Source organism: Oryx dammah, unplaced genomic scaffold, assembly GCF_014754425.2.
Source record: "Oryx dammah isolate SB20612 unplaced genomic scaffold, SCBI_Odam_1.1 HiC_scaffold_8, whole genome shotgun sequence".
Taxonomy (NCBI): Eukaryota; Metazoa; Chordata; class Mammalia; order Artiodactyla; family Bovidae; genus Oryx; species Oryx dammah.
Window position 1 is genome coordinate 40714787 of NW_024070192.1, and position 24119 is coordinate 40738905.

General features: G+C 40.3%; 1 protein-coding gene across 2 annotated transcripts in view; it reads left to right on the forward strand.

The window, feature by feature from the left end:
* The first annotated feature begins 261 nt into the window (after positions 1 to 261).
* The window catches only part of BLMH (bleomycin hydrolase), a 41172-nt gene continuing 17314 nt past the window's right edge, over positions 262 to 24119 (forward strand). Inside the window, exons 1-10 of one of the 2 annotated variants that reach the window (XM_040243832.1) lie at positions 262 to 490; positions 774 to 992; positions 4675 to 4784; positions 5693 to 5834; positions 6960 to 7048; positions 8560 to 8652; positions 18374 to 18529; positions 19645 to 19803; positions 19924 to 19991; positions 21620 to 21737. In XM_040243832.1, coding sequence (XP_040099766.1) covers positions 478 to 490; positions 774 to 992; positions 4675 to 4784; positions 5693 to 5834; positions 6960 to 7048; positions 8560 to 8652; positions 18374 to 18529; positions 19645 to 19803; positions 19924 to 19991; positions 21620 to 21737 — 1167 coding nt within the window. In that variant the 5' untranslated portion in view covers positions 262 to 477. The remainder of the gene's footprint in view (positions 491 to 773; positions 993 to 4674; positions 4785 to 5692; positions 5835 to 6959; positions 7049 to 8559; positions 8653 to 18373; positions 18530 to 19644; positions 19804 to 19923; positions 19992 to 21619; positions 21738 to 24119) is intronic. The other variant, XM_040243833.1, reaches the window with a different exon arrangement.

The window sequence follows — 24119 nt, forward strand, 5'->3', positions numbered from 1 at the left end:
TTTGGCCTCTGAAAAGGTTTAACGGGGAATCAATCCACAATGCTGGTGTATTCGGCCTCCGAGGCCCAGCATGAAATCTCTAAGGTTTCCGCCTCGGGGCTGACCGGATCCTAGGACGGCGCCCCGGGGGTCGGGAAGCGTAATCACAGCGGCCCACGTGCGCCGGAACCGCGGGGGGACCCGCGGGTGGTTGGGACTCGGAGCGCGTCGGCAGCCCGCCCCCTCGGCCCGCCCCCTCGGCCCTTCCCTGGGCGGGGCCAGCCCCGACGGCGCTGACTCAGCAACGCGTGGGGGGAGTTTTGTCCCTCCGCGGGCCCCGTTTCTCTCGCCCTCCGCCGCCACCGAGCCGGTTTCCTCTTTCCGGCGCTCCGGGTGCGAGAGGCAGGTCGGCCGCCCAGGCTGCGAAGCGCTGTGCCGTCCCGGCCCCGGCCTGAGGACCCCGAAACTACCGTTCCCTCGCCGGGCAGCGTGGACGCCATGAACGGAGCGGGTGAGGCGCCGCTCTTCCCTGCCGAGGCTCTGCCGGGGGGGCCTCTAGGGGCTCCGTTGCGTCCCGGAGGGCGGGTGGCGGGGAAGGGCTGGTGCTGGGACCCCGGGCGACGGCGGGGATGGAGCTTTCTGGGTGGGCTGGAGAGGCCTGGAGGGAGGCAGCTTCGTGGGCGAGGACGCCGGTGAAGGGCTTCGCTGCTCTATGGTGACAGCGGGATGCTCTTACCAAGTTAGAGTCCAAGTGTAGGAGATGAGCCTTCCTCAGCCTCTTCTTGATGTTACAGTCCCATCAGGTATTCCCGCAGGACTGAATTCGGAGAAGGTAGCGGCTCTGCTTCAGAAACTGAATTCCGACCCTCAGTTCGTACTGGCCCAGAATGTCGGCACCACTCACGACCTGCTGGACATCTGTCTGAAGAGGGCCACGGTCCAGGGTACTCAGCATGTGTTCCAGCACGCCGTGCATCAGGAAGGCAAGCCCGTCACCAACCAGAAGAGTTCAGGTGAGGTCTTCAAACTTCTTGCACACGTCCCTTGACTCTGGAGAGCATACCATTGTGGCGTCCTACCTAAGAACAGTCTTAAAGGGAGCAGAGGTTGGATGGAGAGAACTTGGGATAAATTCTTAAGAGAATAGACACAGATACAGGCAGGTCCAAGGAAGCTACATTGTGACTTGTTTTGCTGCTCTGTGGCTCCTTGGTGTATTTGATTTGAGCACTCAAGTGACTGACTAGTCCAAGGTCATCTGTTTGAATGTACTTCACGGATACTCTGTCCTGAAGTTATGTGATTGCAGCCCGATGTCTTGGAGATACTTTTTCTTGGTACAAAACATGCAAAAATGAGACTTCCCTGGTGGAGCAGTGGATAGGAATCTGTCAGTCAATGCAGGGCTTGCGGGTTCCATCCCTGGTCTGTGAAGATCCCACATGCCTGGGAGCAGCTAAGCCTTTGTGCCACAACTGCTGAACCGTGCTCCTCAACTAAGACCAGGGTAGCCAAAAATTAAAAAAAGAAACGTGAAAATATTCATACCCTAGAGAACTCCTCCATGTTGCTTGAAGGCCATGTGTGGGATGGAAAAGACACAATGTAATTGCATCAAAACATCATCAAATGTTTTTAAGCATGCCTTTTAGTTGCAACTTGAACAAATAAAAACTGACCTTTTCCAGTCCTGTGGCCACTGCTGAGTTTTCCAAATTTGCTGGCATATTGAGTACAGCACTTTCAAAGCATCATCTAGAGTTGGACTGTGAAGAAAGCTGAGCACCGAAGAATTGATGCTTTTGATCTGTGGTGCTGGAGAAGACTCTTGCAAGTCCCTTGGACTGCAAGGAGATCCAACCAGTCCATCCTAAAGGAGACCAGTCCTGTGTGTTCATTGGAAGGACTGATGGTGAAGCTGAAGCTCCAATACTTTGGCCATCTCATGCGAAGAGTTGACTCATTGGAAAAGACCCTGATGCTGGGAGGGATTGGGGGCAGGAGGAGAAGGGGATGACAGAGGATGAGACGGCTGGATGGTATCACGGACTCGATGGACATGAGTTTGGGTGAACTCCGGGAGTTGGTGATGGACAGGGAGGCCTGGCGTGCTGCGATTCATGGGGTCGCAAAGAGTCAGACACAACTGAGCAACTGAACTGAACTGAACAAATGTGCTAAAGGCTCAGTTCTCACTCAGAGACCAGTTTGTATGCATTGCCGGTCAAGAGCTCTTATTCTACAGTCTGGCACTACAAGAAGGACAGCTACAGTGAAAGATGGGTTATCTAGGAACCTAAATAAGGAGGACATTCTCACAGCAGAATTATACTAAAAGAACTTTTTAAAGCCTGTGTGTGTTAGTTGCGCAGTTGTGTCTGACTCTTTGCAACCCCATGGACTGTAGCCTGCCTATCCATTTAAGAACTTCTCCCAGTCTATTTATTTTGGCAGAAAGCAGATCAGTGCTTGTTTGAAGCCAGCCAAAACTCAAAAGTGTACATTTATGACATAGATGTATTTTATTGTATATAAATTATACCTCAGTAAAGTTGATTTTTAAATTTTAAGGAAAAAATTACGACCTTGCAATAATTAATGTTTTGTCATCAGAAAATGCTTGGGGTGGTGTGGCCTGTCAGGCCACAAATTATTCAGTTAGTAATGTCACAGTGGTCTTATATGGTGTTGAATTGCAGTGACCTCTTAGGGAAGAGCCTGGAAATGTGCATCTGCAACAAATCAGGTCTTATATATTCTGTGGTGTCACTTTTACTTAGAAAAGATATAGATAGCACATAAGCTATGTAGTTTATTTTCATGCAGTTCTCACATTAACAGTTCATCTAGATTTCCTCACTAGGAAATAATATTGTATGGATGAGAGAGGTACCTGAGTCATTAGTAATTTATGTATGCTAAGTCATTAGTGATTTTGAAAAACATGGTATGTGTGCTAGTGGTAAAGAACCTGCCTGCTAATTAATGCAGGAGACATAAGAGATATGGGTTTGATCCGTGGGTGGGGAAGATCCTCTGGAGGAGGGCATGGTAACCCACTCCAGTATTCTTGCCTGGAGAATCCCATAGACAGAGGAGCCTGGCAGGCTACAGTCCATGGCGTCACAGAGTTGAACATGACTGAAGCACAAAGGTCACTTAAGTCATTGCAGAAGATGGTGACATTGTGGAGTTTGTGGTTTCCACTTATAGGACAAATGAAGAATATGATTATATGCTTGAGGGGTAGCATAACATTTTTAGAGCCAGCTTTATGCATGGATTCAAAACATTGCTGTCTCAAAAATAGTAGATGGAAGGAAGATAATGTGTTCTGATTAAAAGAAAAGGCTATGACAAACCCAGACAGTGTATTAAACAGCAGAGACATTACTTGGCTGACAAAGGTCCATATAGTCAAAGCTATGGTTTTTCCAGTAGTCATGTATGGATGTGAAAGTTGGACCATAAAGAAGGCTGAGTGCCAAAGAATTGATGCTTTTGAACTGTGGTGTTGGAGAAGACTGTTAAGAGTCCCTTGGACTGCAAGGGAGATCCAACCAGTCAATCCTAAAGGAAATCAACCCTAACTATTCATTGGAAGGACTGATGCTAAAGCTGAAGCTCCAATACTCTAGCCACCTAATACGAGGAGCTGACTCATTGAAAGAGACCATAGCGCTGGGGAAGATTGAAGGTAGGTGGAGAGGGGGTGACAGAGGATGAGATGGTGGGATGGCATCACTGACTCAATGGACATAAGTTCGAGCAAGCTTCGGGAGATGGTGAAGGACAGGGAAGCCTGGTGTGCTGCAGTCCATGGGGTCACGAAGAGTTGGACACAACTGAGCGACTGAACAGCAACAACATGATGGCAAAGGCACTGATGCCAAGATGCCTGTGAGGAGTGTGGAGCAGTGTGACAATGACCTGTGAATGTGGAAAACGCAATGCTTCTATGTCCATTTATTGTAGTGACATGATTTTAAGTAGATATTTAAGCTACTAAGTTAAATATTATAGGTAGTTACTATTTCATCTATATTTTTAAGTGTTCATATAATCCAGTTAACTAAATAACTTAAAAAAAATTTTGACAGACTTATGTTAGGGTCACCTTATATTGAGGCATATACTGTGTATTCCAGATTAAAGGGTAGGGACTTTTTGAGACTTTTGCCATATACTGCCAAATTGCCTTCAGATATTTTTTACCTGTTTAGATTCTTATCAAAGGTGTGTAAGAAGGCTGTGTCCCTGGGTCCTTGCCAATACTGGGCATTATTAATTATAAAATAATGCTTCCCCACTTAAGTATCTTATGATGGACTTTAAAAAGAAAATGTTTCTTGGCTATTTGTGTCTTTTTTGACTATTAAATTAGTTATTCATGATCTCTACTCATATTTCCCTATCAATATTTCTTTTTCTAATTTTCTTAAGCGATTTGTAATTGATTCTTTATGTGATATGTAAAGAGATTTTTTTTTAATACGTTAAGGATATAAAACTTTGTATATATATTGCAAATAGTCAAAAAGAAACTACCTTTCTTGTTTTTGTATCTTTCTGCTTTTTGATTGGTCTTAAATTGTCCAAGATGTTATCGTATATTCAGTGTTGGGAAATATAATTAGAACAGTGTAATCTATGTGGACACTCACCCTAATTTCTTGATTTGCTTTCTCCTTTTAGGGCGATGCTGGATCTTTTCTTGTCTGAATGTTATGAGACTTCCATTCATGAGAAGATTTAATATTGAAGAATTTGAATTTAGTCAGTCTTACCTCTTTTTCTGGGACAAGGTATGGAACTGATTTTTCAAGAGTCTTTTTGTTTCAGCATCAGCTTTGGTAGGGACTGTTTCTTCATTTCTTGCTTTTCCAGTTGTCGTCTGCCTTCCATTATAGGTACGACACTGTTTGTTCTGATTTCCAAAGTATCAAAAATTGATTCTTTTCAAAGGCAGAACCACTGGGTTGGTAGGTGGCTTTTTGGCAATGAAATAATAAGTCTGATGACTTACCTTACTACTTCCTTGTGTCTTTCTTATTTAAAACTTTTTGTTTTCAATAATTTCTCCTTTTAGCATCTTTATGTAGGTCATTTGTCCTTCTAGGACCTAATTCCCTTTCTCTGGGTAGTACTTGTCTGAAAAACAGTAAATAATTTTATTCCTTTTTTAAAGGAAAATCTTTAAAGTGTACATTGTATGTGTCTGTTAGATATTTATTGATTGAAGGCTCTAAGTATCAGATTTTTGTTTCAGAATAAAGTAGTGCCTTGTTCGGGATAAACTATTACAATGTGTACACACATTAAAAGAAAATCCTTCACATATTCTTATGAAGCCAGATATTCCTCTTTTTTGTTTTGTTTTTTGGCCACACTGAGCAGCATGTTGGATCTTAGCTACTTGCAACTCCTGTGTCTCCTTCATTCCAAGCAGATTCTTCACCACTGAGCCATCAGGGAAGCCCTTAGCTCCCCAACCAGGGATCAGACCCATGCCTCCAGCAATGGAAGCATAGAGTCTTAACTACTGAACCACCAGGGAGGTCCCAGAGATAGTGCTATTTAGATATCAACTTTAGTTTAAAAATACCTACTCTGTCGGGTCTGTAGTAGTTCCAGGACTCCTGTTCTGTCGCTAATGCCATTAAAGATATTAGCTCTTTTCTCCTTTAATTTTATTTAACTTCTCTTACTTTAGGTTGAACGCTGTTATTTCTTCTTAAATGCTTTTGTGGACACAGCTCAGAAAAAGGAGCCTGAGGATGGTAGGCTGGTGCAGTATTTGCTTATGAATCCTGCCAATGATGGAGGACAATGGGATATGCTTGTCAATATTGTTGGTAAGAGCCTTTCTGTAAGAGAACTGAAACACAGCTTCATGAAACAAGGCTCTGTAGTTCAGCATAGGCCATTTCTTTGGTGTTTAAATATAGTGTAGAACTGGTCCCCAGAAGGGTATACAGTTAGCTCTAAGAACCTTTATCTCACATTCTTACCTAGTAAGTACCTTTCTTAAATTGGAGGTAAAGAGATAGGTACTTTAAAGTTTAGAGAAGAAAATGTATTAAGTATAACTAACTTTCTATGAAAAAGTTTCTCTCATCGATGTAATCAAGAAACACATTGAAAACCGCAACTGTTTGAAAATATCCTCTTTCAAAAAATTGTCTTTAGGGGAAACTCCCTCCTATTGAGTACTTTGCAAAGTGTGTTAGACTAAAAACAGAATTAATTCCAAGATGGATGGATAAATATGCAGATTAAATGACCTGTTTAATAATATCGTGAGATTGTTCAGTTTTCTGGGTTTTGTCTTTGTTGTCATGTCTGTTTCTTTGTGACCCTATGCACTGCAGCACACTAGGCTCCCCTCTTCTTTACTATCTCCTGGAGTTTGCTCACATTCATGTCCATTGGGTTGGTGACGCCATCCAACCATCTCGTCCTCTGTCGCCCCTTTCTCTTGCCCTCAATCTTTCCCAGCATCAGAGTCTTTTTCCAGTGAATTGGCTCTTCTCATCAGGTAGCCAGAGTATTAGAGCTTCAGCTTCAGCATCAGTCCTTCCAGTTAATATTTAGGATTGATTTCCTGGTTTGATCTCCTTGCTATCCAAGGGACTCTCAAGACTCTTCTCCAGCACCACAATTTGAAAGCATCAATTCTTTGGCACTCAGCCCCTTTTATGGTCCAACTCTCACATCCATACATGACTCCTCAAAAAATTGTAGCTTTGACAATACAACCGTTTGTTGGTGAAGTGATGTCTCTGCTTTTTAATAACTCTGTCTAGGTTTGTCATAGCTTTCCTTCCAAGGAGCAAGTGTCTTTTAACTTCATGGCTGCAGTCACTGTTAGACTAGCAAAATATGGCTTATTTTTAAAAGCAATAGCTGTTTTTGTCCAAATTTCTGACACTTGGAATTTACGTTTACTTTATGGAACATTAAAATTTGTTTTCTGTTAGAAAAATATGGTGTTATCCCTAAGAAGTGCTTCCCTGAAACTTACACAACAGAGGCAACCAGAAGGATGAATGATATTCTGAATCACAAGGTACAACCATACGGAGCAGGGCGGGATTGCATGTAATGTGTTTACCTTAGAACTCCTAACTGATTTTCCAGGGGCATTCCTGGGCATTGCAGTGTACACAGGCTATATATAAGATAGCTACTCATTGTCCATCCAAGGCAGTGTAGCTGCATATTAACTTTAAAAGTAACTGATGGGACTTCCCTGGTGGTCCCGTGGTTAAAAATCCACCTTCTAATGCAGGGGACAAGGGTTTGATCCCTGGTCATGGAACTAAGGTCCCATGTGCTGTGGGGCAACTAATAAGCCCACCCACCGCATCAAAGACCTAGTACAGCCAAAATTAAAAAATAATTATTTTTTAAAAATAATGGTGATTAGTAGAGTGGTTTTTTTCTTCTCTTTAAAAATATCCCACTTTTATTTCTGTTGGTTTTAATTCTTTCTTATGAGTACTGAGGAATGAAAGCCCCATTCTCAGTGTGGGACAAGCACATGGGGTACTGTGCCTCTCACTTGGTTCTAGTGGAGGCAGACTGGGACAGCTTTATGGTCTAGTAAAACCAAACACAACTCTTTGGAAGACCTCCTTAAAGAAGAGGCAGAGTTCTTAGGCTTCCCCAAACTACCTCAAGTGTAGTTTATCCACTCACTAAAACATTTGATGTGGTCCCTGAACTGCTTTTTATTGCCTCAGTTATCTTAATGAATCATTCTGTCTTCTCTACGTAACCCATTTTCCCAGGGAGGACTGTGAATCCTACAGGGATGCTGCTCCGCCTGCCAGATTTCTTTTTTAAGAACTGGGAGTTGCCAAAATCTGCTGTCTTGATCTATGAGGCTGAAAATTGGATTTGTCATCCCTGGAAGAAAGACTACATTTTAAAATAAACTGTAAAATGTGTTTCCCCAATATGAGAAGTAGGTTATTTTCCACTCAGGAAACTGGGGAGTATTATGCACAGGCTAAAAGATCGTTATTAGTAAGGCATTGAATTCCATTTCAGGTGGGAACAAGATCCTCTGTAGCCCTGTGGCTAGGTTTATGACTCACATTTATCTTAGGCGTCTCCCAAAATTGAAAACAACAAAAATGAAAAGTATATTGGGGTTTGGCATAGCCGTGATCATAATGATTTTACAGAGAAGAAATAGACAACCAGGAAGATTCTAAATTAAAACCTATTAGAGTGAATTAGTGGCATAATCAACTTGCCTCCCGTTTTTTCGTGATAGGCATTTTGAAATCACATGTTTTCCCTATTCCCAGACACATCACAAAGGGTACCATCAGTTGCAGAGCAGAAGCAGTTCCATCTAGTATTTTAGGGGACTCATCCATGTCTTTTCTCCTTATGGAGAAAGTTTTTCTATGTGTAAGTGGAGTTGTTGGGGAAAACATTTGCTTCTATGAACTTTGCCCTGGGTCTTGACTGAGTTATACTTCAAAACGGAGCTAGCATTGGTCTGTTAGTCTCCTTTACAGTTGAATTTGGGTAACTGTTGAAATGCTAAATAAATTTTTGTCATAGATGAGAGAATTCTGCATACGACTACGGAACCTGGTACACAGTGGTGCAACCAAAGAAGAAATCTCAGCCACACAGGACTCCATGATGGAGGAGGTAATAACAGTTACTGGATTTTTTGTGACCCTTTTAAAGAACTCTGAGAATGTTCCTATCTGTTAAATTGATTACGAAGCATAGTCATTGTTATTAACATTGAATTGAAAATTACTTAATTTTACAGCTAAAAAAGCTGAGGTAAAAACTTTGCAGTTTAGTATGGGACTTGTGGGATTCCCAGGTGGCTCAGCAGTAAGGAATTAACATGCCGATGCAGGAGACACTGTTACGATCTTTGGGTCAGAAAATCACTGAGAGGAGGAAAGGGCAAGCCACTCCATTATTCTTGTCAGGAAAATTCCCTGGACAGAGGAGCCTGGTGGTCTACAGTCTGTGGGGTCGCAAAGTGTTGGACACAGCTGAACAACTGAGTATACATTCACACGGGACTTGTACTTGAATCTGCTGTTTCCCAATTTACGATTCTATATAATTTCAGTCTTTATTCATTTCATAAATATTGAATACTTGCTAGGAGTTTGGCACTGTGAATACAGAGATGAGAAAGACAGTCTCTACTCTCAAGGAGCTTAATCCCTTGGTAAAAAAAAAGCACAGGAATAATTATAATAAATCCTTTGCTGGAGATGTATAAAAAAGGACTTGGTGGTCATAGAGGAGGGAGTGAATAAGTCAGTGAACTGAAGGTTTCATGGGACAGGTATTTGAACCAGTTCTTGAAAGAGCAGCAGAGATTTACCAGGTGAAACACTGGGAAAGCCATTCCAGACACAGGACTCGCATGTACAGTGGCATGAGCAAAGGTGAAATCTTCAGACAACAGAGTACCTGAAACAACGTTTTGTGAGTGTGTTTGGTAGCAAATTAAGCTAGAAAGGCAGAGCTGTGAGGAATCTTAGGTAGATGCCAGATCTTTTGGCTTTATTCTGTAGCAGTGAAAATGGGAAACTATTGATGGTTATAGTGGTTAAAACAATGTATGTGAAGACATTTTGGAAAACTTAAAGAGCGTTAAACAAATACTAGGCTGCAATATTTATTATCAAGGCAGTTAAGAATCTTTATTATATAATTACATCAATGATTAGATGTAATACTATCCATAATCCAAATGAATATGTATAAAACTGTGAAATTGCTTTAAGAAAAGTACAAATATTTATGTTTTTCATCTAGTGGACCCATTACTCGAAATCACTCAACTAACAGTTCTTTTAGGACTATTTTTGTGGAATTAAAATGGTCTAAATTTTTTTTGTTTTCCTACAGTGGACAACGTTAATGCTTCACTCGTGTTTTCCTTTGAATTTTAGAGAGGCTGCAGAGTGTAGTTCCGAGCATGGTCTCTGAGGTCAGACCATCTCGCCTTCTCATTATTTAACAGCCATGTGACCTGGGATAGGTTCCTCAAACTCTCAAGTCTCAATTTGTTCATGTGTAATGCCTCTACCCTCTTGCTTGATACAATTTAGTTTCTTAAATACTGTTCAGTGGCTGAATACAGAGGTATCATTTTGCCTGATACATTTAAACTATCTGATATTCTCCTGTTTCTTTAATGCCTCTACAGCCTCTGGGCTAAGTCTCTTCAGTCATGTCCAACTCTGTGCGACCCCATGGACGGCAGCCCACCAGGCTCCTCTATCCCTGGGCTTGATAAAACTTAGTTTCTTAAATATTGTTCAGTGGTTGAATACAGAGGTGTCATTTTGCCTGATACATTTAAATTGTCTCATATTTACTTCTGTCTCTACTCCTTAAGTGTTCTTTGTTAAGAAAGGTATCTGTAGTAAAAGAAATAGGCTTTGGAATAGGACATGGGTTTTACCTCTATCACTTAACAGCTCTGTGATCTTGGATAAAATACTTAATGTGTCTCAGATTCAGTTTGAGTTTAAAATGCATTCCTCATTGGATTTTTGTGGGGATCACATAAAGAATTAAATATCTGAGTGTAAGTCCTAGTGCCTGGTATATAGCAGTTGTCCAGGAATTGGTAGTTTTTTTGTTTCTTCCTTAGAATGATCTCTCTTCTTAAGGCCATGTCTCTTGCATAATTTGCCTTTATGATTATACTAAGATGGTGGGGTGTAGGGGGCAGGGAGGAAGGGTCTGTAAAGAGTTATGGAAATAGTCTCAGATGGTACTTATTGCAGATCGCAGACATCCTGTTGATTTAAGATATTTGCTTTAATGATCTTTTAAATGATGTATCTAAAGTCCATTATCTGAGCCTGTGATTAGTAGCTAAGAGGGCAGATATATTCTACATATCTTTTCTCTACTTTCCTAACCTTGGAAAAAGTAAAACACCACCTTGCCAAGTCCTGAGTATAAATGTTTTATAGGATTATTTACTTAATGATTCTCTGTAAACTGTTGACTACAGGATTCTGTGTGGTAGGTCTTTAGATTTTTACAATTCCCTAGATGACTTCTCATTAGTGAACCTGACTCTTCTGGTAATGAAGAGTCTAGTTGTGGTTTTAAAGCCACAAATTAGTACCTGTGATTTGCCTAGCCTTGTAGGCACCTCAAAATGATGACTTGAATCAACAGCCATGAAGCTCACATAGCTTTGAATGAGATGTGTTTATGCTAAAGGCATTCTTTCTAAGGAGGCTTCCCTGGTGGCTCAGTGGGTAAAAAATCTGCCTCTGTGATGCAGGTGACTTGGGTTCGATCCTTGGGTTGGGAAGGTCCCCTGGAAACGGGAATGGCCACCCACTCCAGTATTCGTGCCTGGAGAATCCCATGGACAAAGGAGCCTGGTGGGCCACAGTCCTTGGGGTCAGAAAGAGTCAGACATAAGTGAATTGACTGACCACAGCACAGCACACACCTAGGTGTCTCTTTCTTTTTATCTTTCTTCCTTTCTTCTGGAGGGATACCTGTTGCTTTTATTTTTTCAACTGAACAGTTAACTTCTTAGTTTGAAGCATATAATATATTTGAATTACATTTGCTAATCATTCTACCTTGTTGCACGTTAGAGGCTTTTGAGTGTGTTATACCAGGAGCGTGAATAAGGCTTGTACTTTTAAACTTTTGTAAATATAAGAAATTATGTACTAACTAACCCAGGGCAGGATGACATAGAAAGTCCTTGTGATCCAGAGGTTATCACTGCTAACTCTCTGATACTTTTCCTTATGTACTTTTTTTTCATTTAAGATCATATAAAGTTTAGCTTAAAGAAAGGATCCTATGCACTGTTAATAAGTTCATTTTTTCATTTTCTTTGTGTTTCTCTAGTGCCTATAGTTTTTTTCTATATACAAGCTTTTTTTTTTAATTATTTTTTAATTGAAGGATAACTACAGAATTTTGTTGTTTTCTGTCAAACCTCAACATGACTCAGCCATAGGTATACATATATCCCCTCCCTTTTGAACCTCCCTCCCATCTCCCTCCCCATCCCACCCCTCTAGGTTGATACAGAGCCCCTGTTTGAGTTTCCTGAGCCATACAGCAAGTTCCCGTTGGCTATCTATTTTACATAGGGTAATATAAGTTTCCATGTTACTCTTTCCATACATCTCACCCTCTCCTCCTGTCTCCCCATGTCCATAAGTCTATTCTCTATGTCTGCTTCTCCATTGCTGCCCTGGAAATAAATTCTTCAGTACTATTTTTCCAGATTCCATATATGTGTATTAGAATACAATATTTATCTTTCTCTCTCTGACTTACTTCACTCTGTATAATAGGTTCTAGGTTCATCCACCTCATTAGAATTGACTCACCTGCATTCCTTTTTATGGCTGAGTAATATTCCATTGTGTATATGTACCACAACTTCTTTATCCATTCATCTGTTGATGGACATCTAGGTTGCTTCCATGTTCTAGCTATTGTAAATAGTGCTGCAGTGAACAATGGGATATATGTGTCTTTTTCAGTTTTGGTTTCCTCGGGGTATATGCCTAGGTTTGGGATTGCTAGGTCATGAAAGAAAGTGAAAGTGAAGTCGCTCAGTTGTGTCTGACTCTTTGCGACCCCATGGACTGTAGCTTGCCAGGCTCCTTCGTCCATGGGATTTTCAAGGCAAGAGTACTGGAATGGGCTGCCATTTCCTTCTCCAAAGGATCTTCCCGACCCAGGGATCGAACCCAGGTCTCCCACATTATAGGCAGATGCTTTACCGTCTGAGCAACCAGGGAAGCTGGGTCATATGTTGGTTTTATTCCTAGTTTTTTAAGGAATCTACATACTGTCTTCCATAGTGGCTGTATCAATTTACATTCCCACCAACAGTGCACACCTTCTCCAGCATTTATTGTTTGTAGACTTTTTGATGATGGCCATTCTGACTGGTGTGAGGTTATATCTCATTGCAGTTTTGATTTGCATTTCTCTAATAATGAATGATGTTGAGCATCTTTTCACATGTTTGTTAACTATCTGTATGTCTGCTTTGGAGAAATGTCTGTTTAGATCTTTTTCCCACTTTTTGATTCGGTTGTTTGTTTTTCTGGCATTGAATTGTATGAGCTGCTTGTATATTTTGGAAATTAAACTTTTGTCAGTTGTTTCATTTGCTATTATTTAACCCCATTCTAAGGGTTGTCTTTTTACCTTGTTTATAGTTTTCCTTTGCTGTGCAAAAGCTTTTAAGTTTAATCAGGTCCCACTTGTTTACTTTTGTGTTTATTTCCATTACTCTAGGAGATGGGTCATAGAGGATCTTGCTTTATGTCATCGAGTATACACAGGCTTTAAAGGTTACTTTCCATTTACAGTTATTAGAAGGTACTGGCTATAACCTCCTTTTGTACAGTACATCCTTGAGCTTGTCTTACAACCATTATTAGTTTGTAGCCCCCACTCTCCGATCGTTATATTACCCCTTCCCCCACACACAGTTAACCACTAGTTTTTCTCTGTATCTGTGAGTCTGCTGCATTTTTGTTATATTCATTAGTTTGCTGTGTTTTTTAGATTTCACATATAAGTGATGTCATACAGTATTTCTCTGTTTGACTTATTTCACTTAGCATAAACATCAAAAATATAAGAATATCTACAGTGAGCTAGCCACTGGGGGATTTAAGCTGAGGAGTGATGTGGCTTAATTTTTGTTTAAAAAAGGACGTCACCCTGGCTGTTTTGAGAACGCATGGTAAAACAATGGGAGAGGAAGAAGGGAGACCAGCGTGAAGGCTATTGTTGTGTAGATGAGATATGGTAGTGGTTCCCACTAGATGGATGAAAATAAGGATGAAGAGAAGTGGATATATTTGAGGGTGGTGTATCTTCAAAGTGAGGATAACAGGACTTGCCAATGTGGAGGACAAGGAAGAGGGAAGATTTGGGGTGATATAAATGGAAGGTTTCCAGGTAGGGGAGAGAAGGCTTTTGAGTGATTATGAGGGAACATGTATGTGGTCAGGGATAGCAGTGTGAATGAGAGAAGTAATAATTGAAGAAGCAGAATTTGGGAGGAGGGAACGTAGCGCTTTCAAACTTTACAGTCAAATCCCTTGGGGATCTTATTAAAGTACAGATTGACTCAGTAGATCTGGGTGGAGCTGGAGAGTCTGAATTTCTCACTATTTCTTTGATCTAAACAGACTCTAAAAGTGGGAACCACTACCATATCTCATCTACAGAACAGTAGCCTCCAACTGGTCTCCCTTCTTCCTCTCCCGCTGTTTTACCATGCGTTCTCAAAACAGCCAGGGTGACATCTTTTTTAAAACAAAAATTAAGCCACATCACTCCTCAGCTTAAATCCCCCAGTGGCTAGCTCACTGTAGATCTTCTTATATCTGAAGGTAATCATTTGACCCTTAGTTATCATCCTTGCGAGCTCATTTTCTTTAACATCACAGAAAGGCACACACCTCTTAAGTGTAGGTTTTTATGTCTTTCCCTGCCCTAAAATATATCTAATGCCTCCAGGAAATTTCTCCTCCTCCACTTGCTTTTGCTGGCATAAGTAGGAGTTTTGTTTTTAAAGCAGATCCCTGCCTGCCTTTCATTCCCCATCAGAAAGCAGTAGAGAGCTGTCTCCTCTCCCCTTTCTCTGCATTGTCAGCAGTCACCAAGATCTCCACTCTTCTCATGTGACTGGCTCATTTACCCTCGGCACCAAACCTTCCCCAAAGTTCGGCAATTTTCTGTGACCATTTCTGTGTCCTGGCAGTCATTCTTCTCCGTGATCAATAGGTCACTTTACCTTTGAACCTAATTTCTCCATCAGTGAAACTAAAAGATCAGAGTATATGATTTCTTAATGGCACTGTAGCTTTGTGTTTTTACAATAGAAGGAAATCATATTTCTACAGTGCTTCAGACTTTACTGGACAATCCAGTATTGTAAATACAAATGATGATTCCAAGATTCTGTCACTTCTTCTGTGGTACCAGGCACTGAACTCTTAGCATTACCAGTTTTGCTCCATTGCAAGTAGCTTGGTTGTTAACCATTGCACTACCTTCCCATTCTTCTGGGTTGAACAGAAAGTTCATTCAGGTTTTTCGTAACATCCTATGGAAAAACCCAAACGAACTTTTTGGCCAAGCCAGTAACATTTCTAATTACTATGGTTTCCTCCATTCTGTGTCTGCCTGTAGCTGGCTTTAAACTCTCACCCTTCTAAGCTTTCATGACTGACTCTCAGCTATTGCATCCTGCCTTCCTCCTCTTACTTGGTGTCTGTCTTCCAGTTTAGCCATGAGGATGGAAATTGACTCTGTCCAACATCATTTGTCTTTAAGTTGCGGTCCATACATTCTTTCCCTGTGTCCTGTATTTCATGCTTTCTGTGTCTTTTGTCTTTTTTCCATTGCCTTTCGGGTTCTATTATTCACCAGTATTCAGTTCTGTATAAAGACTTTGTTCAATGTCCAGTATCTTTTATTGTCCTGAATGTCAACTTCATCTTGTGAGAAACAGGTAACAACTCCCGAGTTGTCCACCAGAGAGCAGTCTCAGATACCCAAAGCTCACTGCCAGCTTTGTATTTTGGGAACAAGGAATAGTTTTTCAGAACAGCAGAGTCTCTTATCAAGAATTGAAGTATCATGGGCCCTGAAGATTATAATTCAGATAATTTTTTAAAATTAGAGCTTGTTTCACTATTGTTAGTTGACTTGGAGCCAAACGTTCCTTCCAAAGTGTTTTAAACTGACTTGAATGTGAATGGCTTTGGATAATTTATTGTCATGGTAAACAAATAATATAAAACAAAACAACATTGCCTCAGATTACAGTTTTACCAAAATATAAGAGAAAGAGATGTCACCCTTATCCTCATTCATCCCTTGTATATATCTTTGATAAAAATTCAGCTTTATAAAATATATGCAGTAAGGCATAAATATTTTTATTCCAAAAAAAGATGAATTATAGAATTCATTTAGATAGCTAAAATGCAGATTTCCTTCAGTGCATTTTTGATGAGAAGGAAGGAATGATTTCACACTTTTTACTATAGAGAGGGAGTCAGATGCCCAATAAGGTATATGTAAATCATAGTGTAAAACACTCATATTTATATTTAGAATGTGTTTAAAAGTAGTCAGAAGTTCACTTACTTAATCTTCATTAGGCCTAGCCCTAGTCTCCCCCATTTTTTCGCCAGGGCCTAACTGAACTGGGTAAACCAAGTGGATGACTGAGAATTAATTAAAATGACCCTGTATAAAATGTTCATACACATGTGACAATGATTATTAGTTGAAAATACACATCATTTAAGGCTATACAGCCTTCCTTTTTTAAACATATTATACACTTTAATTGTCTTGACCATAGTTAACCAGTGGCAGGGTCTTCATGATGAAAATTCCCACTTGTGGCCTTGGTGCTGAGGAAATACAAAAAGACTGTCCGGTCCTTATGAATCTCAAAAAGAGCTCATTAATCCATGGCTAGATTGGCTCAATTACAGTTGCTCATGTGATACCCGGCTGCTGCTTTTCTGCCTGAGAATGATATGCTAAAAGAGAGGCAGTTGGGCCTCCCTGGTGGCTCTGTGGTAAAGATTCTGCCTGCCAGTGCAGGAAACATGGGTTTGATCCCTGGTCCGGGAAGATCCCACATGCCACACAGCAGCTGAGCCTGTATGCCACCACTTCTGAGTTGCTCTAGAGCCTGGAGGCTCAACTACCGAAGCCCATGTGCCCGTGCTGCACAACAGGAGAATCCGCTGCAGTGAGAAGCCCACACACCACAGCTGGACAGTAGCCCCTGCTTTCCACAGCTGGAGAAAAGCCCACGGAGCAGCGAGGACCCAGCACGGCCAAAAATAAATACAGAACTTTAAAAAGGGAGGGTGGTGGGTTAAGGACCAGCTGTTCAGGCTCATAAGACATAAAGCAAATCCTAGTAAAGGAAGACTCTTGGGAAAACAAACATAAAATGAAAGGCACACATAACTTCATCTGTAGGTTGATGTGTTTCTTAAGGTGGTAGAATCAGGCTCTGTCTTCCATATGACATAAGAGTCTTTTTATCCTTAATTATAGGCCTGAAGTCATAGGCAGGCCTATTTCTAATTTTCTAGCTTTGGTTCAAAGAAGAAGTTTGAACCTTGCTTATCAGGGTATCTGTCCCAAGGCTTTTTTGAGGCCTGATTTTTGCAATGTACTGGCTTTAGGACTTCAGTCAAGCTATTTATTTTCCTGAACCTTGGTTTCTTTATCTGTCAAATGTGAATAGTATCTACCATTTTTGTTGAGAAGACTGAGAGACATGGTATACTTTTGTTTTTTTTTTTTTTGGACAGTATGTGACTTCAGATCATGATTCTGCCAGTTACTAGCTATGTGATCTTAAGTAGATTGCTTAATTTCTTTGAGTCTTTTGGGGGAGGGAGGAAGAGGGAAATTACACCTTGAGAGAGTTCTATGAGAATTAAGTTAACCTGGCAGATATATAATGGGTAGCACAAAACAGTCACACTCAGGATCCATTTCTTTTAACTGTAGTGGAGTATTCAAATGTAAGGAGCAAATAATGCAGGTAGTAAGTGATGAGACTGGATCAGGGTGGTGACTGGGGTGGAGAAAGAAGAGGCAGATCATAGTGTATATTTTTTCAAAAGTAAAGGAAATTTGATACAGAAGAGAAAGTACTTCTGTGCTCTGACCTTATACAGGGTATGTCTCTATACTTCTGTCGTTCTGTAAGATGAAAATAATATAAAATGTACCCTTGGATTGTAATGATGTTAACTTGAAGGTTTTGTGACATCATTAGAGAGTATGTTACAGTCTCAACCCCAGAAATGGTACCTTTCTACTCAGTGTATTCTCGTTCTGATATTACTTTGGGTAGACATTGTCATCTAAACTCCACCAAAAAGTTAGTGACTTTTCTGGGAGTAGAGACCCCTGTCACAATCAAAGCAAAACCTGGAAGCATAAAGGGAAGGAAATCTATTTATAAAATGTATGTAATTATTTGTTACTTGAAATACAATCAGCAGCAACCCAGATCTTGCTTGGATCAGTGGTGAGTGATTTCTTGGCTAAGGAAGTTTGACTTGCAGGGCAAATACAAAGCACTAAATATTAACATTTCAGAATTGTATTGTTCTGAGTGTTTATTTAAGAACTCAGAAGTTTGCTGATACCAAATCCTGGACATCAACCTTCCCATTTTTGGAGCAATATTAAGTTTCCTGTGAAATCTCTGACTTGAATATAGCCGCTGATTTCTTGTGTTCCCCAAGCTTGAAACTTGAAGAAAAGAGGTAAAAATACGGCTTCCCTTTAGCCATTGCTCATCTGTCCTGCTTTTTTCCAGATATTCAGAGTGGTGTGCATCTGTTTGGGTAATCCACCAGAGACGTTCACCTGGGAGTATCGAGACAAAGATAAAAACTATCAAAAGATTGGCCCTATAACACCCTTGAAGTTTTACAAGCAACATGTCAAGCCACTCTTCAATATGGAAGATAAGGTTAGAAACTGGCGATGGCAGCCATTGGCTTTTTATTTTCAAATACCTGTTGACTACAAGAAAGAGTATCCAATTCCAAGGTTAATATGCATGGTCATCCAACAAGACACTAAACCAAATTTTTCCTCTTCTTCTGAAGTATTTTATATACCCGTTCAGTTGGCCACTCAGGATTCCCAGTACTCCTCCTCAAAGACTTCTCTAACTGTGGGTCCACATTCAGTTTAATTCCCATCAGCTCCCCTTATCTGGGCCCTGAGTCATTCTCCGGTGCACAGACAATAAGAGCCTGTTGGGCATTTCTTACCATGGGTTCAGAGCATCACTGTGCTGTGGGCGCTCTGGGGACTCTTCTGTGGAAAGGGGCAGTATCTCAGCCCGGTTTTTCCCACTAACTTTAGGACTTCTCCCCCTGCCTAGCAGGTGCCAGTCTTCCCTTCCTTGTTGGCATCTTGACCCTCTTAAAGGGCTTTCCTGGTGGCTCAGATGGTAACGAATCTGCCTGCAATGCAGGATTTGATCCATGGGTCCTGGGAAGTCCCTGGGAAGATCCCCTGGAGAAGGAAATGGCTACCCACTCCAGTATTCTTAGCCTGGAGAATTCCATGGGTAGAGGAGTTTGGCGAGCTACAGTTCATGGAGTTGCAAAGAGTTGGACACAACTGAGTGACTAACACCTTCACTTTTCACTTCACCCTCTTAAAAGCAAATGGCTTTGTTTTATCATTGGAGTCCCAATTCAACTGTACTACCAGGCATTGAGCCTGTCTTGAAACTTGAGAGCAGGGCTCTTGTAATGATGGGCTCCTGAATCATCATTTGGCCTTACTTGGTGCACATAATTCTTCAGGATTAGTTTTGGGGTGACTTTGCCAATAGGAAAAATGGTGATGCAGCTCCCAAATGTCTCCCTTCAACTAAATAGAATATACAGGGACCTCTCTCAAAAGGACCCTGCCACCTTTTGTTTCTTGGTTATTTAACAGTGTGTTCGTAACGCTTATTCTTGTAGGCAGAGGTGATAAGCTTGATATAAATATATGAACTTGGAGGGGAGGTCTCTGTCTTGATAGTCCTGGTGTTATGTTCTGATCAACATATTCTTGATCTCCTAGATTTGTTTAGTGAATGACCCTCGGCCTCAGCACAAGTACAACAAACTTTACACAGTGGACTATTTAAGCAATATGGTCGGAGGGAGAAAAACTCTGTATAACAACCAACCCATTGACTTCTTGAAAAAGATGGTTGCTGCCTCCATCAAAGATGGAGAGGTTGGTATTGTTTCTGTGTCTCCTACATACAGAGTTAAAGTCTCTTCTTCCAAATCTTTGGTGGAATAGGAAGATAGGACATATGTTGACATTATGTCTTCCTCTTTCCTCTGTTTCTAGGCTGTATGGTTTGGCTGTGATGTTGGGAAACACTTCAATGGCAAACTGGGCCTCAGTGACATGAATGTGTGAGTACAAGAAATTTAAAATAGAAAATCATTTGTGGGTTGTGGCTGTTGGCGTGCACTCTTGGTACGAAGTGACTCAGCTGAGGTTCATTCAGAGATTAAGCCTGAGGGTGGGCCTGTTTCTTTCCATTTTGTAGAGTTTGAGGATTCATAGCTGAAACGCTGGAACGCCACATATTTACATGCTCTAACCTGGGAAGTCAAGATCATATCTGAGTTGAAATTGTTGGATGCTCCTAAAAAGTCATACTACATGAGGAAGAAACTTTTTTTTAAAACTTTTTATTTTGATTAACAACGTTGCGGTAGTTTCAGGTGGACAGTGAAGAGACTCAACCATACATATGCATGTATCAGTCATTCTCTCCCAAACTCCCCTCCCATCCAGGCTGCCACATAACATTGAGCAGAGTTCCCTGTGCTGTACCGTAGGTCCTGTTGGTTATTCATTTTAAATGCAGCAATATATTCTTGTCTATCCCAAACTTCCTAACTAGTCCCTCTCCCCTGGTAACCACAAGTCCTTCCTCTGAGTCTTTGAGTCTTTTTCAGTTTTGTAAGTAAGTTAATTTGTATCATTTCTTTTTAGATTCCACATATAAGAGATATAATACAATATTTCTCCTTGAGGAAGACAGGTTAAAAAAAATTGATTAATGTGTAAATCTGTTAAGTGTATTTGGGATGTAACAAAAGGTTTTCTAGGTCTCTGGTTTGATGTTTGATTCTTCTTACTACTTCCATTATTTTGATACCTTATGTATTTTGTCTTTATGACAACTAGGACTAATTTGGATACACACTTTAAAGCATTCCTTCTGGTTGTTGATGACAACGAAGGTTCGTTTGTGAACCAAATCATACTAAATCCTTGACTGTTAAAATTTATCACATTAGTGTTATTTTTAAGTAATTATTACTTGTAGGAAATTGAATAAATATCTTGACAGTTAACAGTAGGAGAAAGGAAATCTGCTAAAAGAATTCATGAGATTTTCTAAACTTTGAAAATATTCTCCAGTATTTTGACATTTATTTAAATTTCACAGTTAGCCATGGTCTACGTGAATTCAAAAACTGAATTCTACCAGCTCAAAGTGAAAGTCACTCAGTCATGTCCAACTCTTTGCGACCCCATGGACTATACAGTCCATGGAGTTCTCCAGGCCAGAATATTGGAGTGGGTAGTCATTCCCTTCTCCAGGGGATCTTTCCAACCCATGGATCAAATCCAGGTCTCCCGCATTGCAGGCGGATTCTTTACCAGCTGAGCCACAGGGGAAGCCCAACCAGCTCAAAAGAGACCATTTTTGAAAGAAATACTTCAAAAACTTTTTTTTGCTGTTGTTTTCTTTCCAAATTGACAGTGCAGCCTTTCGTCAGTTTTTTGATTAGGGGAATTTATGTTAATAACTTCTATTTTTCTGAGTGCTCTTGTGACACAGAGAGAATGGAATCCCATTGAGAGACTAGATTCTGCACATCCCATGTTCTCAGAAGAGCTGCAGCCCAGATTTGTCTGGAGCTGCTGAGCCCCTTCAGTTTCTTCTGTGATCTTCTCATAGCCAGAAGCCAATTATCCCCCGTGATTGTACTTTCTATATTCTGTACTCTTCTTTTTATAACAGCTATGACCATGAGTTGGTGTTCGGTGTCTCCATGAAGAACATGAATAAAGCTGAGAGGCTGACTTTTGGCGAGTCACTTATGACCCACGCCATGACCTTCACTGCTGTCTCAGAAAAGGTATGACCCCCAGCGTGCAGAAACTGGTGTCTGCACAGGGGGACCTCCATTCCCCTGCGGGCCATTTAATCCAGCGGAGCTTCTTCAGTGTATGTGCTTCCTGTTAGAAGTTAGGTTCCAAGCGAGACATTGTACCCACCTCTCTGGGGGGTTGGCTGCATGCTTTTAGAAGTCATAAAAATAGGAACTTTCCATGAGGAACAAAATTTGGGTCAGCAGGGAGTAAGGAAGTAACTGCTTCTTTGTAACTTTGGAAATTCTCGGTGTGAAAAGAGGTCAGCAAGGAAACTTGGAAGACCACTTCAGTTTAATAAGGAATTAAAGTGTGCCCTGAAAGTGTTCATATCTTGATGGTTAATGTTCAGTCTCACCTTTGTCATTCAGATTCTTCTGCAGTAAAATGTCAATAACAGTAATTGGTAGACTCCATGCCCATTACTGAGTTTATTCAGAGTTTCAGGAAATGGGATGTAGAGTATTTTGGATTTCCCTATGGAATATTCTGACTAGTAACACCACTGTTTCTAGGATACAGTGTTGGAAACAACAACTGCAGTATTATCTTTCACAAATAAGCCTCTTCATTCCCAGTCTGTAGAAGAGAGTTTTACTTCTGTGCTCAGGGATCATAAAGAAGAGAAGACATCAAACTATGCTGTAATTCTTTACCACTGCAAGCAAATGTGTTCTTTCCAGGCCTATCTAATTACTGGAAAGAGTGTCACAGAATAACTGTCTTGACATTGGAAGCAAAATATTAGAAGGCGCTTTTCAGAAAATACTATAAATATTGAGATAAAATGTAATCATAAATAAACTAGAATAAAGTACTATTAAACCACTTAAATATGAAAAACTTGGTATTTTATTCTGTTTGGACCTGCTATATTATAAAATTTAGTGGATTTACAACTAAGCTCCTTAAAGTTAAACTTTTAAACTATTTAGAGGATTATTAAAAAGGAAAACAAAAACTTTATAATTTCCAAGACAGTTTGGCTTTTTATCATTTTCCATCTCTGTTATAGAGTATTACTACTTTTCAGAAATAAAAATCATACATACTCCATGTCTTTTTCTCTGGAAGTTCCATTCTTTAATAGGCATGGTTTAGTAATACGCTGTTTTTCCCTCTGGGAAATAGAGCTACATTACATGTTAATATTATAAAGCAGAATTAATGTTATCATAACTGGAATTTTATATTGAGATTTTTTTCTTCTCTCCACTTTTGACCTCTATAAAACTACTTTGCATTGCCTTTGAATGATAATGTGGAGATAAATGCTTGTAAGTATTCTGGGATATCCTTTCTTGTTGCTGATTTCTTGGAATCCCTGAGAGGGAGTTCCAGATACTATTCTATATTTGTAGATGACGTGGCTTGATCTAGGTCATGTAGGAATTCATTGGCAAAGGCAAGAAGAGGAAGCATTGTCAAACTTACTGTAATAAATGCCTTCAGGTGATGTCGATTCTAACACCGATATTTTAAAAGGAAGGTAAAGATGTACTATAATCCAGGGAGAAGAAAGCCAAACCATTCAATAAGCTTGGCCCAGAATGTGGAGTTTACTGATGTGGTTTTGAAAATCTCTGGGGCCAAGATTAAGGGGTAGTCCAGGTAAGGGTATTTGAAACTTTTGGGTTTGATTGTTGGCTATTTCTGAGATGGAAAATTCCTGAGATTCAAGAAAACTGTCAAGAGTAAAATTGAATCCTATTTAGATGTGATTCGTGCAGTTTTATGCAAGTGGGAGTTGACAGATGAAATCATTATGAGATAATTCAGGAGCCAGTTCTCTTCTCAGGCTACAAAGATTTAAGTTGTTTTGACATCAGCTAATGCTCTGGGTAAACATGAAAGAGAACAGTCTTTTCCCAAATGGAACCTTCTTATCCCTCTCTGTATCACTGTAATAAAGACTGTAAATGAAAATTATCATGATGAGTATCATTTTATTGATGAAGATAGAGGAACAGAACTGCCTAGGTTTTGTTTTATGGAAATAGTGTTTTGCTTTGCCATTCCATCTATACTGTATTAAATTCAATATTTGTGTAACCAAATCAGTAAAAAGGCACATTTTGGAGAGTATCATTTCTTGGTTCCCCTAAGTAAGAAAAGTAGGCTATATGATGGGAATGTGTTTGTTTTCTTTTTTAAACTCTTGACTAGGTCTGAGATTCATTGCTAAAATAAACACAGTGAGATGCTTCTGCAAAGAATGCTAATTGAAAGCGAGTCCCTGGCTTCAGATGGTGTTTACTGCTTTTCGTAATTTTAACATTTTCTTTTTCTTAGCCAAAAGGCATTTTAATGTGCTTACTTTCTGTATACCATAAAATGTAAAGGAGGAAACAGTAATATTTATTGCTTGG